Source organism: Hippocampus zosterae, chromosome 6, assembly GCF_025434085.1.
Source record: "Hippocampus zosterae strain Florida chromosome 6, ASM2543408v3, whole genome shotgun sequence".
Classification (NCBI taxonomy): Eukaryota; Metazoa; Chordata; class Actinopteri; order Syngnathiformes; family Syngnathidae; genus Hippocampus; species Hippocampus zosterae.
This window is the reverse complement of record NC_067456.1, coordinates 8,527,760-8,544,643: the sequence shown is the minus strand read 5'-3', so window position 1 is coordinate 8,544,643 and position 16,884 is coordinate 8,527,760. Positions and strand designations below refer to the sequence as shown.

General features: G+C 43.2%; 2 protein-coding genes across 2 annotated transcripts; both read left to right on the top strand.

Moving 5' to 3' along the window:
* The first annotated feature begins 3,936 nt into the window (after positions 1–3,936).
* Positions 3,937–10,207, top strand: LOC127602447 (UDP-glucuronosyltransferase 3A1-like). Its single transcript, XM_052068573.1, has 11 exons — positions 3,937–4,755; positions 5,059–5,160; positions 6,591–6,692; positions 6,774–6,894; positions 7,002–7,165; positions 7,244–7,408; positions 7,693–7,901; positions 8,650–8,795; positions 8,871–8,956; positions 9,391–9,610; positions 9,753–10,207. Exons 2-11 carry the CDS (start codon positions 5,079–5,081, stop codon positions 10,018–10,020), a joined length of 1,563 nt encoding a protein of 520 aa, XP_051924533.1. The 5' UTR covers positions 3,937–4,755; positions 5,059–5,078; the 3' UTR covers positions 10,021–10,207.
* Positions 10,208–13,425: 3,218 nt separating this feature from the next.
* Positions 13,426–16,851, top strand: pdxp (pyridoxal (pyridoxine, vitamin B6) phosphatase). Its single transcript, XM_052068579.1, has 2 exons — positions 13,426–14,191; positions 15,782–16,851. The coding sequence occupies exons 1-2, from the start codon at positions 13,594–13,596 to the stop codon at positions 16,099–16,101; spliced, it is 918 nt and encodes a 305-aa protein (XP_051924539.1). The 5' UTR covers positions 13,426–13,593; the 3' UTR covers positions 16,102–16,851.
* The last annotated feature ends 33 nt before the right edge of the window (positions 16,852–16,884 follow it).

Sequence of the window (16,884 nt, the reverse complement as noted above, 5' to 3'; positions counted from 1 at the left end):
CAAAGATAATTTCATGTTGCATATCTGAAACAACCTCATAACTTTGCCTTAAAGTCTCCTAGCTTAATGCTAACACATAGACGGGCTAATGAAAAGCATCTACATGGTAATGTTTTAACACTTCTAGAAATTTGAACACAAATAGTACAGCAACACATGTAGACCTACACAGGCACATATTTTGTGTCCTCTATAAAAAAAAAAGACTACTATTACTGCAGTTGACTGAGTCATTTACAGTAGTTGTTAAACTCCCCTTTCTTTGTGTCTGCATGACTGTATCATACTACCTACTGGTGGCCAAGTCACATCAGATGGTCCAGATCATGATGTACAAACTGATGTACAAATTATTTTCATTGTTTTTAATTGTCATTGCTGTATGGTTTATCAAATACGACATTATTAAGTGCTACTTTCCAATCACATTGCAAAATTGAGTTGGGTTCTTGGAGAAGGCGTGTCCATTAATTTCAGTTGAGGAAAAATTATTTGAGATGTGAGTGTTTTGAGTTACGAGTGTGGTCACAGATTGAATTAAGATCGCATTTCAAGGTACCATTGAATAATGAAATAATAAGGACCAATCATCAAATCTGGACCCGTTATTCATACACAAGGCTACAGTATCATTCTGTTCTATGAAGTGCAATAAGTTGATTCGACCCTCTGCCACGTAATGTAAGATCATGTCATGATTCTGTCTGTCACTCTTCATCACTAGCATAGATAGATAAACAAAGATACATAATTTGCAGTGAATAATAGTAAGTGAATATTTTTTTGTGGACATGAAATGAAATCAAAGGGAGTTGAAATCATTTCTCATTGCACATAAATGTGTTCATTGGTCTATTCCTTTCCTAACACCAGACTGACTTGTGGTTTTCCTGTGAGAGTGAGCAGTCCGCGTCCGAGGACTCCTATGAGCCTCTAAATAACCGTCGGACTAACCTGCGCAAGGTAAAGCACCAGCAAGGGTGCCATTTCTGACAGCTATAACTATATGACAATCGCACCCTATTTTTAAAAACGATCTCCTTGTCTTTCCTACATAGTTCTTTTTCCAGCTGTTTTCCGATCACTCTACCACACCACCTCAACTGGACTACATGGCCATGCTGCTCTGCTTCGCCTCAGATCCCGATCCCAAGCAAGGCTTCATTAAAGCATTGAGTGTAATGACGGGTCATCATCTCCAATATCCCACCTCGAGCTCTCTTGATACTGTGAGTTCATTGGTGTTCAAGGAAAAAGCATCAATCATCAGTAATTGGCATTCTGCAAAAGATCCCAACCTCTTGACACATGATTCACTGACGCAAGACTTGTTGCATATGCAGACTGAAATCAGCTTCGGGGAGAACACTGTGCCCTCTGCCTCGGAGCCTGAAGAAAAGCGCAAGGACGAAGAGGAGTGGGCAGCGAGGAGCAGACAGACAGTGTCCATCCCAGCTCTCCTATCTGTCGTGGGCCCCGAAGTGGGAAAAATGAAAGGTGGTGTCAACCCTCCTTCAGGCTGCTTGAGCCAGGAGGAGAGCGTTGAGGTATGCTGGGGCCAAAGTATATTGAATTTTGTTCGTCGGTACCCAGGAAGACATTAAGATATCCTTTATCCTTTAATTGTCCCGCAATGGGGAAATTATAGTCAGAATTCCGAAAGGAAAACACTGGGTAGGGAGAGGGGAAAAAAACACGCTCGAACTATCCTCTTCTGAGGATAATTTAAGTCCAGGATAAAAAAAGACCCTAGCACATAAATAAGCATATGACAGTTACAACAAGTCACAAAACATAACATGTAATAAGGGGGAGGATGAATGGGAAGGGGAGATTTACCGCGACGTGGCCCGTTTGACCAGCTGCACGGACACGAGCGCTCAGCAGATCGTACCACGTCACGGGGGAGAAGAATCGGAGCGATGAAGACGCTTCTGAATGAAACGCTAACCTCATCGAAGTGTTTAGGGGGTCCCTTAAAACTCCCTCAAACCCTTAAAGATGATGCAGTGATCTTCTTGCATCTATGCCAACAGCAATACAATAATGTTTTCAATACAATACAGTATAAGATTTGAAACATTGTTGTGGGCCTTTGATATTAAATTTCTTCTATCCAATGGAATGACAAATCTCATTTTAAGATGCATGGGTCATGTGGGTTTCCTCCAAATTATGGTATCTGGTGTTCTAAGATTTTGCCTTGATGACATTTTATTTAATTTGCTTACTGCAAATGTTTTAGTTGCCCCTTGACTTTATAGCCCCGTTGATAATGATTTTTATATTTATTTTATTTGTGATAAATGTTTGCGCCTTGAACAATGTCTGCCCTTTCTAAAATGTTATATAACATTCAATAGAACTAACAGTATCACTACTTTTGCTACCCTGTAGCATCTGATGCAGATATTCGCAGAGCTGGGCTATACTCCAGAAGACGCCATTCCTTTCTCGGTCCTCTCTGAGCATCCTTCCTTTCATAACCTGATAGCGGTCACTGACCACCACCTGTTTGTCGTAAGTCAAGACTTGTCTCTCTTTTTTTGAGGGGTGCGGGGGGCTGGAGATACAGTGCACTCCGCTTAATAGAACACCATTGGGCCGAAGCGCTTCTGTTCTACTAAGCGGGGTTTCTATTAACCGGAGACACTTTATTAGGTTCACCTTCAGACACGTCGACGACCAAGTTATGCACGCAGAAAAACCCCTGCTGACGAGTTAAAAGAGATATTTCGACTGTGGACGTCCATATCTTTAATCAAACAACAAAACAACAACTTTAATCAACTTCAGTCAAACATCTCAAATCACGAGGAAAATTTCGTTACTTTTGTCTGGAAACAGGAGTCCGTAATTTTGCGGTTGACTTCCCTCTCAATGCGCTGGATAAGAGGGAAGTCCTGGAAACCGCGGGCGTACCTTCTGAGAATCTGGCAATGCATCGTATCGTCTGAGTATGTCCTTCTTATCCGCAGGTGATAGCCCTCGTCTCTTGAATTAAGTTGAAGCCATTGTGACGTGCGTGTGTCTATGTGTGGAGTGACGCGTGCTACCTGTTACTGTATACGGCTAGAACTACCGCGTTTTCTCGCGATAGTGGTACAGTATCGCGATAGCTACACTTCGTCTCTCTCTCGTCTCTTGAATGAAGTTGAAGCCATTGTGACGTGCGTGTGTCTATGTGTGGAGTGACGCGTGCTACCCGTTACTGCAGGGGTCACCAAACTTTTTGAGAGTGAGAGCTACTTCATGTGTCCTGATTGTGTGAAGGGCTACTAAATTGATACACGTCTAAATTAACATTTGTACAAATTACATTTAATAATATTAGAACATTAGCTAGCTAGATGTATACTGTAGCTAGCTAGTTAGATAGCTAAATAGGTAGCTATAGAATCTATAATACTGCCCATGTTTGCATTTTTAAATCATAATTTCTACGAGCAAATCACAATCCTAGCACTGGCGGGCTACTGGTGTGGTCCTCACGGGCTACCTGGTGCTCGCGGGCACCACGTTGGAGACCCCTGCGTTACTGTATACGGCTAGAACTACCGCGTTTTCTCGCGATAGTGGTACAGTATCGCGATAGCTACACTTCGAAAACCACTAGTTTACAAGCGGAGATCTGTTCTACTAAGCGGAGTATCTTTATAGGAAATTGCATTAGGCAAATCCGTTCCGGAGCCTTTTGCTCTATTAAGCGGATTACTCTATTAACCGGTGTTCTATTAAGCGGAGTGCACTGTACTTTCCTGTACACAAACACTCTTAAACACACATTTTGTTTCACATCACAATTCACAAAATCAAAAAAAAACAAAACATTCAGTTTTCTCAAAAATATTTTTCGTTCTCTTTCAGAACATTCATAATGTGCTGCAGTCCCGTCAGCCACAGGGAGAAGCTCAACAGTCTCCTATTTGATGACATAATACAACATCTACTTTCTGTCTTCCTTGTCGAAGTAAACAGTTAGGAGAGAATAAATCGATTAAAAAAAAATCTAAATTCTTTCTTAGTGACTTCGGTGCTGAATGAGTTGACTATTCTGCGGTTTCAACATGAAAACTTGAGTTAAGTGACAAGGCAGGCTGACTGAAAACATCAGTCATGATGGGACTGACCTCTCTGACTCTACATTCTTTTTCCTGAAACACTCCAGCAGTTTTTCTGATTCACTTGTTTTTCTAATGACCTCTCTGACACAGAGGAGCATCGGTTTGCGTCTACAATGAGCGCATTGTCCAGGATAGCCTACATGTCAAGCCTCAGTTGCCAGCAGCGACCTTCCGGAGCACCCGCAACCCTATTGTAGCTCATTTAGCCGGGATGCGCTGTCCTACCTACTGCTGCGCCCCTTCCAATCAATCTCAAAATCAGCAAAGCAAACATATCATTAATGCATTATTTTAAAGCTAATATTAGCCAGCAAATGACATTTTGTCAAAAACAGGACTATCAATGCAGGCCAAGATGACTAATGCTGAATTATAATTGTGTTGCCTTTAGTTAACATTCCTATTTATCCAATTTGATTGAAAACGTGCTTTGGGGGACCCTGAGCCCCCCTTTTGCCGCCGCCCCTCCTCCTGGTCCCTCCCTTTCATTAACACTGCAGGTCCAATGCTGGTAGACATGTGAGTGTCTGACTTTTAGAAGAAAAACGGAGAGGCTAATGTCTTATGTGGACAGAACCACGCACACAGACTGGCGTGCCGACTCCTGAATGACAAGGATCAGCGCCTTCAGGTCGGATCTTTTGCATTAATCTACACTGACAGCCAAGCAAAGTGACACTCAGACATTGTGGGTGCTTTCTCCCTTTCATCGGCTTGACTCTGAATGTAATGCTCTTTTTCTTTCTAATCAACATCTTTTTTGGATTCTTTTGTTTTTTTCGTGCGTGAAATCGTTTTCCCATTGTAATTGTGCCTGCTCCTGTCTGCAATCATAATTTTACTGTGAGTTTTACAAGGCAGACACTCGCACAAGAACGCTTTCATTACAGTTTATTTTTGAACTGGAAGACTATTTACGGGACTTTGGCCGCAGATCAGGGTGGCACCAACGACATGGGGCTTGTGGTTTGGATGTGCTGGCTGCTGGCTCTCCCACTGCTGCAGTCTGCCAAGATCCTGACTGACTGCCTAATTGGTGAGTAGGGGAGCATGCTTTTTTTTTTTTTTTTTTTTTTTACACTCCCCCATTTTCTTTTTAACTAGCCGTCAAAAGAGCAGATGAAAATATGACACAGGAAATTCTATATTTATTTATTTTTTAAATGGATATATTTTTAACGCATAAGTGGACTGTCTGGGCACTGATGTTGTGGCTCTGATAAACACATTTTGCAGTTTAAAATTCAAGGAAAATGTTTAAATGTGGGAAAGAAATTGAACTAAACTTCTTATAATGGGTTTGTTCTATTCTTATTTTAATAAGATGATATGATTTTTTGTATTTTCAATTTACTTGGTATGTTAAATATATTGACCCATTAGTAAAATGAAGGGTCAAAAATTTAAAAAGAAAGACTTTTTGTCCATTTGAAGAAAAAGTCAAGTCAAAAATTTTCTTGACAATAACATTTTCTTTGCACCCCACGAGTGTAAATATTACATTCTAATTAAAATTGTGTTTGGGAAATAATGTAATGCCCTTCAATGCGGAAAAAAGGATGCACGCAGTCACTGATGCAATCTGTCATTTTTTAAGAAACAAAAGGAGCAATAAACACACAGTCATAGGAGTTGCTGTCAGCCACAACCCACGCCCATGCACTCCACACTCAGACGAACTGCCGGAGCCAATATTCCCCCAACCTGGCTTCTCCACTCTTTATGACGTCACACAAATACAAGAAACAGATATTACAAGATGAATTGAACAGCATTTTGCCATTTTGACACTTGCTGTCGACTGAAAATTACATCATACCTGGACCTAAAAAAACAGTTGATCCATGATTGGTCGTTACCTGAGCCTTGAGCAACTGTGATGTCGTTTTCACTCGACAGAAAGTGACAAAATGACTAATTTCTGTTTTTCCTCTTATGCTCACGAGGGTCACGGGCATGCTGGAGCCTATCCCAGCTGTCTTCGGGCAGTAGGCGGCGCACACCCTGAACCGGTTGTCAGCCAATCGCATAGACGAATAACCAATCACGCCCACACTAGCCACAGTTTAGAGTGTCCCATTAACCTGCCATGCATGTTTTTGTGCAAGAAAACCACAGTATCTGGGGAAAACTCGCGTGCTAACCAGTCGCCCACCGTGCCTCCCTAATTCATATTCCACAAAGTCAATATTAATCTGAATCCTGTGTTTGGAAAAGCTAGGTTGCATAGGACATATTGAAAATAATCTTTTTGAGTTGACTTCCCACTCAAAATTTTCTGTGAATGTATGTTAGCCTCCATGTGCCCTATGACTGACTGACAACCAGTCCTGGGTGTAATCCACCTTTCGCCTGGTGTCGGCTGGGATAGGCTTCAGGTTCCTCATTAGCTGTACCTGTATCTAATAAAGTGGCCCCTGAGTACTGTATAGCCCTACGAGCCCGACAATGCCGTCTTTCCTACAGGAGGAAGCCACTACTTGTTATTTGACGAGATTTCCCATAACTTCCACCTGCACGGCCACGAAGTTCGCATGCTCCTGCAGCTGGGCAACCCTGTCATTACAGGTATTGTTTCAGATTGTTGTATTCTTTTTCTGCAACGTGAGTTTGTATTTTCCTTTTTAAACGTAACATCACGTCTGTCAGGTTTATCCTACGCTGGTCGCAATGGCAGCTACCGGACCAGCACCTGGTCCCTTGGAGAGGATTACATTAAGCAGTACAACGGCTGGTTCTTGGAACAACAAGCACAGTTTCTACTGGGCCGGTACCACGCTTTTGATGAGCTTTTTACATTCATTTTATACGTGGTAAACATGACCCCCACCTTCTTTACTGTTAAGATTTGGAATCAAACTAATTTTCTTTGAACAGGGACAGCTTTTATGGCTTTTTGAACTTCATGGGCCACCTTTCCTATCAGTGCGACAAGCTCTTAGGGGACGATGATCAAATAACTTTCCTCCAGAAGGAGCACTATGACGTCGCTATCCTGGATGCTTTTAACCCCTGCTCCTTCATCGTAGCACACAAACTTGGTACTCAGTGATTATCTATTAAATATAAGTGTCGAGACTTCTGAAGATTTAATTCCACTCCTATTTTACCTCACCCAGGTATCCCCTACATCGCCTTTTATCCAGGTTCTTTGAATGGCCCCCTGTCCATTGCCATCCCGGCCTCCATTTCCTCAGTGCCAGCTTTCAGCTCGCAGTTGTCGGATCGCATGGACATCTGGGATCGTGCAAAGAATTTCATATATACGTTGCTGGGTGCTGTAGGTAAGGATGCCTAAAGTGTATCAACTGTTATCTGCATTGCTTCATTAGATTACAGTGGAATCAAATGTTGCGGAATACGGGTCATCTAAAATAACATTTGTATGAATACATGACAGAATCAAACTGTTGACATCATAAAACATTGATCAATTGTTCAAATTATCATTTTATTCGTGGCATTGTAATTTTGAGGTTTGACTTTCGTTTTGAAAATGTCATAAGAATAAAAAATACAAAACAACTGTACTAACAACGCCCTAAAATGTTCCGCTTCTCATGTAAAGGTCAGAAAATTGTCTGGTCCATTTTCAAGGACATAGCCGAGCGACACCTTGCTTCGGGCTCCCCGCCCGGTGGCCTGGACGAATTCCACCATAGGGCAGAACTCTGGGCATTCAACACCGACTTTTCCCTCGAGTTCCCGCAGCCTCTCCTGCCTGCCACCGTGTTGATGGGGGGGCTCCTCAATAAACCTGCTGAGCCTCTAGAACGGGTCAGTGCTCTTCATTACAACATATTCCGATATGTAGCTTATTTTGGAAATGGATTCTTTATTATTTTTGTACAAATAGTTGGGTCTCTGGAGTGGTTGCCCACCCATCTTTTTTTTTTGGGGGGGGGGGGGGTAAAAAGTAAATTGGTTGAATATGGCTAAAATAAGCAGCAGTGCTGAATTTTGTTCATATGCACAGCAGCTTTCGCCAACAGTGATAGTTTGTGAAAAGTGACTCGTACAGGACTCAATAGTTTGTGGAGCTGAGGACTCAGTGGCGGCGGGGAGGGGGTTGTGTGTGGCGATGAGACCATGCGCCACATTGCACACATTATGGCAGGGGTCACCAATCTTTTTGAAAGTGAGAGCTCCTTCTTGGGTAGTGATTAATGTGAAGGGCTACTGCCAAGCAGTTTCATACGCACTTCTGAAATAACACATTTGCGCAGAGCTTGGATTGTCATGAATAATTAATGATGCACTGATCATTTTAATGATTTCTCGCAATCTCTCTGACAGTGAAGGAAAGAAGTATAAATTAATACAAAACTTGTTTCCATAAATTCCTATGGGTGCTGACGTTTTCACATGATCATTTCTGCAACATCCCTCGGAAATCACAATGTCCCACCACTGGTGATTAACATGTTTTTAAGACGCATGGGAACAGTTTTCAAGTATGAAAAAAAACATGCATCATGTCTCAATTAACACAGTCAAACAAGGTCTATTCTTGTGTCCCTTGCAGGATCTTGACTTGTGGATCTCCAGTTTCGGAGAGTCAGGATTCATCATCGTGACATTGGGATCAATGGTCTCTTCTGTGTCTGTGGACCGGCTTCTGGTGGAATTAGTGGATGGCTTTTGCATGATCCCCCAGGGTGTGATCTGGAGGTACCAGCTAGTCATGATGTTTGCACTCACCTAAAAACTCAGATTTTCGATTTTGATGCTACTTTTTGCTTTCAGGTATGACCGCGACCTTTGGCCACGTCACTTGAGCAAACCTTCCAATCTCTTACTTGTGGACTGGCTGCCTCTCAATGACTTGCTCGGTGTTTATCCACTTTATTATACACCTCATAACACTCGGTTGTATGTGAACATATTCGCTTTTACTTGACAGCGGTTGGGTGGTGATCATTGGTGTAGAACTGCATCACATTGCGTTTCTAATTATTAAATCAATGCAATTGAAACTGTGTCAGTCATAACTGGGTATTGGGCAGTACAGCCACTGCCTATCCTTCCTGACTTTGTGGAGAGTTACATCCTTGATTGGCGGTCAGTTAATCGCAGCAAACCACCTTCCTCACGCACTGATAATTTAGTCTGAATATCCAGTATAGTAAAAACAAACAAACAAAAAAAAACGATCACAGCAGAAACATATGTTAGATGTTGCTATGCGGTTTTAAAAATAATAATTATTTAAATATTTAATATATCCATCACCTTTTTCAAATCAAACATTCCCATTTCTTCCAAGGACATGACAAGGTGCGCCTCTTCATCACCCACGGAGGACAGAACAGTCTTCTACAGGCGGTGTATCACGCCGTTCCCGTGCTGGGCATCCCCCTGTTTGGAGATCAGTTTGACAACGTAGTGAGGGCTGAAGCAAAAGGCCTCGGCCTCGCCATCAGCCCCACGCGGATCACCGGCAAGCTGCTGAGCTCCACCATCCAAACTGTCATACGGAATGTCAGGTGACTTGCACTGTTTCACAAGCAAATATGAAGAACCCCCCCCCCCCCCCCCCCAGCCAAATTAATCAAACAAATTTACAAGACCTTTGATAATGTAAATGCATATGTAATTATATTCTTCCTGTGATTCCTCCACCACTAGTTTCAAGTCTGCAGCTTTGTCCATCAGCCGTATCCACAGATCACACCCCGTGCCCCCCGCACTTCGACTTGTGCAGTGGGTGGAGCACATCCTACACAGCGGAGGGGGAGCTCACCTGAGGCCTGCCTCACTGCAGCAGTCGTGGTATCAGAGATGCCTGCTGGACGTGCTTTGCCTCGTCGTGATGGGTCTTGCCGGGTCCATCCTTCTCTGCTGGATTTTCTGCAAGAGCAAGACAAGCAAAGTTGACAGTAAGAAAACACAATAGTAGCATTCTTGGTCCACTGGGGAAACCTGTCGATCCAGCTCATAACTGAGTCAGCTGCCTTGTTCAAGGGAATCGAACCTGATGCCTTTTGATCATAGCTTGCATTTTACCCATTTCTTCACATTTAGCATGGTTGTGCAAACACATTTTTTAATAAAATGATTCAAAGTCTCAGTGGAACCTCAAACGTTGAACTCAAGTGTGATTTGTTTGGATTTGGAAATCATCTGAAGCTAGGAATGTTTTAAGTGAGATTTCACATATGACAGAAAATTGATTTTTAAATAGCTTACATATAATCAGTTGGCTTTCTCCGGAATGGCAGACCACCAATACTTCAGTCAGACAATCAAGTAAATCTTTAGTCTCAGCCTCATTCTAAAAATTTGTCTGTGAGTGAACCATTCAACACTGCTGTAACACTGTTTCAACACTAACTATCCGAACCACTTCCCCAGCAACAATCTCCACCAATGGCATTATCAGCCAAGCTGGCTGAAGTTCCAGAACAAAAGTACCTCATCAAACGCGGAATGGGCGATATGACGAAAGAAAAATGATCACGATATATATTTTCATATTGTTCAGTCTCGATTATGATCACAATTTTTTTAACATTGTTTTTAAACTGACAGTTTTAAATGATCTGTACTGAAAACTAAACCAAGTACGTTTACATTTTATTCCAATATAAAGTACAGTACTGTCAATACAGATGAAGACGGAATAATTTTTAAACATTTTTTTTTTACTCAACATGACAACAAATGTTGAGGAAAAAATGTTATTGCAGAAAATAATGTCTTACGTGGAGGGTGCAGCAAAACAAACCAAAACAAATTATTGCCTCCAAATGAATTGTCCTTCCATTACAAGGAAACCAATGTGAACTGGATTGTGGCTGGATATTGTGACATTTGCTAGCACTACCGAGTGGTGGGGGTCTGAAGTATACTTGTACAGTATCTCGAGACAGAAAATCTCCCGAAATTCCTGTCAAGACAATCTCAAGGCACCGCCCTATCTGTTTAAAAACTTTTGGAGTAAAAGTTAAAAAAGCAATTGAACAAAAATATTCAGATTACAGCAAGCGATTGAAATACAGTCATTGAATATTTGTACTTTGTTACTTTCCAGCAATGGACATAGACGTATTTGTGCAGCAATGCTGCTGCATTGTCCCACACCTCCGTGCTGCTTTGACCTTACTGTGCTTGAAGCGGTTGTGTGTGTGTGTGTTTGTGTGCATGTGAGTTTGAGGGCTAGGGGGGGTGGGTGGCCGTGTGGCCTCCAGGCTCTTCTTTTGGCACCCACACCTGCAGGCCTCAACTCCGACCCCCGCGGCCTCCCCTGCTTATTGGCACAGTCTGCTTCCCACTCCTACACAAGGCCCACCAATGTTCACGGTCAGCGCTCACCCCGCAGTGGAGAGCAGAAAAGGTCTTGGAGGACCGCTTTCCTCCCCTTCCTCTGCCCTTCTTCCCACCCCTTACATCTGTGTTGGGGGGAAAAGATAAATTAGCAAGGGAAAAAAATGACCAATTAGAACGGCATGTTCTCTCTCCCCCCATTCAGCTGTCCAATCCTTCATGCCATCTCTTCCTTTCATTTGTCTGGCAGTTGCAGGTGCCAGTATGTCTTCCTCTGCCTCGCACGCAATCCCAAGTGGGCCGGGCAAAACGGGCCCAGGCATAATATAACAGCAAGCGGGGGGACAGATAATAATGGCAAAGGAGGGGAAAAAAAACAAAAGATGAAACGCCAATGAAGCAGAAGAGGAATGGAAGCAAACAAATTAGACGAGAGGAGGGAAAGAATCTGACAAGCCGTTGGCACGAAATGTTAAAGAAGAAAAACAATACGATTCACGGAATGAAACAACACGTTCACACGTCTATAATCCGCTGCTTCACACGGCCGGTAAAGTCACTGTGATAGTGCGCAGTGGTTCATTGCCTGCATTGCTACACGTCCGACAATGAAATGGTGGAAAGGGCACGCCTGGTTTAGCCCATGAAAATGAAACAAAATCTTAAACTCTTTTAAACGTTGGGGGCTCAAATCATCGTGGGAGATGCCGAAAAATCTCGTGAGACCTCAACTCAGTGAGCATCTAAAGCTTAATGTTCCAACAAGTGTTTTGGGGTTTTTTTTCCTTGGCTTTTCTGTTTATGTGATGTCACCGCATAAGGATAACAACGATGACAAAAAAGAAATGTGTGATGGGTGAGTAATTTCACTTTATTTGTGGTTTTATTTCTTTATTTTTTGTGTGTGTGCATGGTTCACATCCCTACACTTGTATGACAAATAAGAATGTTAAAATGTCACTTTAAACAATGTCTGTACAGTTGATATAATTCTTATGATGGTAACCGTTACCTAACACGTTACTTCACTGCATATGAGAACAGGCAAACTCCACACAGGAAGGTTTGAGTTGGGATTCAAACTCAGGATCTTGGTTCCAAATTCCAGTCCCTAATGATGGGGATGTAGCGCTATCTAGTGGTGTAGAATGTGTGCCTCTGGTAAGTGACTTTCACAAGTGTATTTGTTCATTTGCTCTAACTTGACTTCCTGACAAAATTGTGTCTCCTTTTTTTTAATAGTGCAGCATGGTGCACCAGTAGTTTGCGCATCTGCCTCAGAGTTATACGCATCTGGGTTTGAATCCTGGCTACATGGGTTTTTCTCTGGGTATTCCGACTCCCACCCACATGCCAAAAACACACGTTACTTGCCCATAGATGTGAATTTGAGTGTGACATGTTGCGCCTTGTGATCGGCCAGCGGCCAGTCCAGGGTGTACAGCACCTGGGATGATGGAAGCTCCAGCTCACCCGCAACCCTAAGAGGTACAGACAGCACTATAGATGATTGATTGATAAAAATCCATAATACAGCAAAAATAGTATGTAACAAATCTACAGATTCGAAACGATTCATACCGTTTTAGTGGACCAGCCGGAATGACTGTCATGTTGCCCTTTGCTTCTTATGCTTGAACAGTTTTTTAAATACTGTAATCACTTTTAGGCTGGGGAACGTCTCTTAACATATTGGAATAGGTTGCATTTTATTATTATTAGTATTCCAATGTTCGTTCATTACTAATAATGGAGCACAAAGTACCTCACACGATCCAAAAACAAGAAATGAAAAAAAGTCCAACCGATCTACCAACCTTATTTATTTAAAATATACTTTATTTGTATGTACAATGTACGTTGTGTTCATGAATAACATTTAAAAAAATATATCTCAAACAGAAAAAAATAGGTTTTCAATCATCGTCTTTCATTATCTGCATGTAGTTCCTGATTGGTCAAAGCGCCACTGCAATCCGATTGGTCAGAATTTGACCAGGTGGGCGTAACCTTACGTCAACCTTCCTTTCGATAGCTGAAAGGCGGAAGGTAACGTGGCCATGATCCTCTCCGTTATATGAATTAACAACGCTTACCCACGCTGCCGTATTTCCTCTCCGTCAAACGCATTATTATGGTCCAGCTCCTAACACGGCGACGCGCTTGGAGGTGAAACACGGAAGAGGCCGAGGACAACTCCGCCATGGCGGCCACATATGGCTTCAAAGCCTGCCGGAAAATTGGCGGTGCGCAGATACGAAGTCTCCTGGAGGCGAAGGAGTTCTTCCTGTTTGACTGCGACGGGGTCCTGTGGCACGGTGAGAAGGCCGTAGCGGGCGCAGTCCAGGTGGTCAACTCGCTCATGAGGCAGGGCAAAAACGTCGTGTTCGTCACCAACAACTCGACCAGGCCGCGCGAAAAGTACGTACACAAGTTCTACCGGCTGGGCTTCACCGCCGTCGCTCTGGAGCACATCTTCAGCTCGTCGTACTGCTCGGCCCTCTATTTGCGGGACGTGGCCAAGCTGCGCGGTCAAGTGTTCGTCGTCGGCTGCGACGGACTCCGGGACGAGCTCCGGGAGGCGGGAATCCCCTGCGTGGAGGAGGCGGACGAACCGGACGCCACCATTTACGACTGCGACCTGGCCGCGGACGTCAAGGCGGTGCTGGTGGGCCACGACGACAAACTGACGTTCCTCAAGCTGGCCAAGGCGTCGTGCTACTTGAAGGACCCGAACTGCTTGTTTCTGGCAACCGACAACGACCCCTGGCACCCGCTGTCAAGTGGAAGGATACTGCCAGGTACGAACGTGGTGCTCCGGGTAATCAGCCGAGGGTTATTCTTAGCCTTTGACTGTATTGTCTTTTCCACAACTAGGTAGGACAACTAAATTAGGTATCATAAAGTTTGAATCATCACGAGTCACTGAATACACAATTTGTGCGACTGGTGCAATGCAGGTGTGTTTGTTACCAGGCTCTTACTAGTGAATTCCCACTATTCATGCTGGCTAGGGTCTAATGAACCCTGCTGCAAGTTAATCACCGAATAAATGCCTCACCGCACCAAAGGCTGTTGTAACTTCTAGAGGTGCCATACAATTGTTACCAAGCATTTAAAATGCTTAAATCATGTGAAGCAAAAACCATACCTCAAAGCGATGCCCCAAAGATCATTTTCCATTTGGACCAATATTGCAGGCTCACGCTCCACTCGCTATAGAAATATGTCGGCGCTACAGTGTATGTCTTAACCAGGAGTAAAAAGTGACTGAAAAACTGAATGTGCAAAGTTTGGGATCATTTCATATTTGCAATGCAGTGAATCCACAGTCTTAAACAACAGCACATCTATGATGAACAACTGAAGGTAATGTAAAAGTCGTTCTCTTTTCTGAACATATACCCATCCATTTTCTAAACCGTTTATCCTCACAAGTGCATCAACCTCACAGTGTAGAGGTGCAGGGTTCGATTGCGGCTCCGGCCATCCCGTGTGGAGTTCGCATAAACTCCCCGTGCCTGCATGGGTTTTCTCTGGGTACGCCGATTTCCTCCCACATTCAAATAACATGCATGGCAGGTTAATGGAACACTCTAAATTGTCCCTGGTTCTGAGTGCGAGCACAGATGTTTGTTCGTGTTTGTGTGCCCTGCGATTCCACAATTTTCTTAACTTCAATGCACAATACTTTAAACGAGTAAATGCATTTAAAAAAACTTCTAGAATGCTGACATGTGTGCAGTATCCCTAAAAGTGAAAGCAAAACACTTTTCAATTTCGTTTTGACAGACCCCGGTCGAGAAATAGCTGGCCTGCCGGGAAATTACATAAACCCCCCTCCCAAAGTATTGGTACAATGATACGGAGCCCCTCTACGAGGCCAATTACATTGACGTTTAATATAAATCAAGAAATCAACATTTTATCTTGCATATGATTGTATTGTAGAAGTTTAAAAAAAACTTGGCCTTTGACTGTATTGTCTTTTCCACAACTAAGTAGGACAACTAAATTAGGTATCATAAAGTTTGGATCATCATGAGTCACTGAATACACAATTTGTGCGACTGGTACAATACAGGTGTGTATGTTAGAAGGCTCTTACTCGTGAATTCCCACTATTCATGGTGGCTAGGGTCTAATGAACCCTGCTGCAATTGACACCTCCACACCCATCCTTGACAAAGCCATGGGCATATTAGATTGATTTTCATTGTCATTGAAATAATGGCAAACGGGGTCAATTTGACTTTAATATTGGAACCTGATTGTTGTGTTGCACAAATGTCATTGGCACAGCGGATTCCAGTATCTCAGCAGACTTGTTCAGAGAGATGACATTGCTATGTTTGATATTGATCCAACCTGGTTTTTGTCTTCCTTGATAGGTTCTGGATCCCTCATGGCAGCCCTCGAGGTGGCCTCGGGCCGCAAGGCCACAGTTATCGGCAAGCCAAACCGCTACATGTTTGAGTGCATCTCCAGCCAGTTCCCGGGCATGGACCCGGCCCAGTGCCTAATGGTGGGCGACCGCCTGGAGACCGACATGCTGTTCGGCTCCAACTGCGGCCTGGACACCATGCTGACCCTCACTGGGGTGTCCCAGATGGAGGAGGCCCACCAGTATGAGAATAGTGAGGAGTACCAGAGCCTGGTGCCGGACTATGTGGTGGACACCATCGCTGATTTGTTGTCTGCATTTGAGTAGTTGCAAGTGCAGAGCAACTAACTGATCAGTGCAGTGTGTGAAAAAAACGCAATTGACACCTCCTCACCCATCCTTAAAAATCGCTTACAAATTGTTTTGAGAAAAAAAAATCACCCTCAGTACATGCGCAGGGAGTAAAGAATCTCTGCACCAACCCAGGCTAAACTCAGCTCCTCCCTGACATAAAAGTGTCTGTTAAAATGTTTCATAACATATTTTGAGAGGGTTTTGGTGTCATGTTGTGGCATCTAAGGATATATCAGGAAGGGCACAAAAACTGATCTTCAGCAAATTGCAAAGGATGGGTGGGGGTGGGGTTTCCTGTGTGAATTTCTGAATGATGAACTACTGTAATTTCAAGCATACCTCAATGTTAAGCGTCCTAGCCATTTGTGACCAATTGTTTCAGCATTTCTATTGCACCTTCTATGAGCTTTCATGTCTTGATACCAGATGAGTATTTATGGTGGAGGGAGCGACGAGTGAACGTTTCATTTTAGCCTGGAAGCACCAACGTCACAACTACCGGTAATTGTATATCAACAGCATTTCTCCATTTGACAATCTGTCAGTCACATGTGCCAATACAGTATTACAATTTACTGGCTGCAGTGAAGCCATTAATTGAGGGATTATTTTTTACCTCTTATAAAGCCTGTCACATGGATGTCAGTGACCACATCACTTTCGTGATTATTCAGTGTTAGCATAGAGCATGTTGGCAACAATAAAAACTGCATTTATGCTAAACATAGTTACGTGTTTCGTGTTGACATCACACAT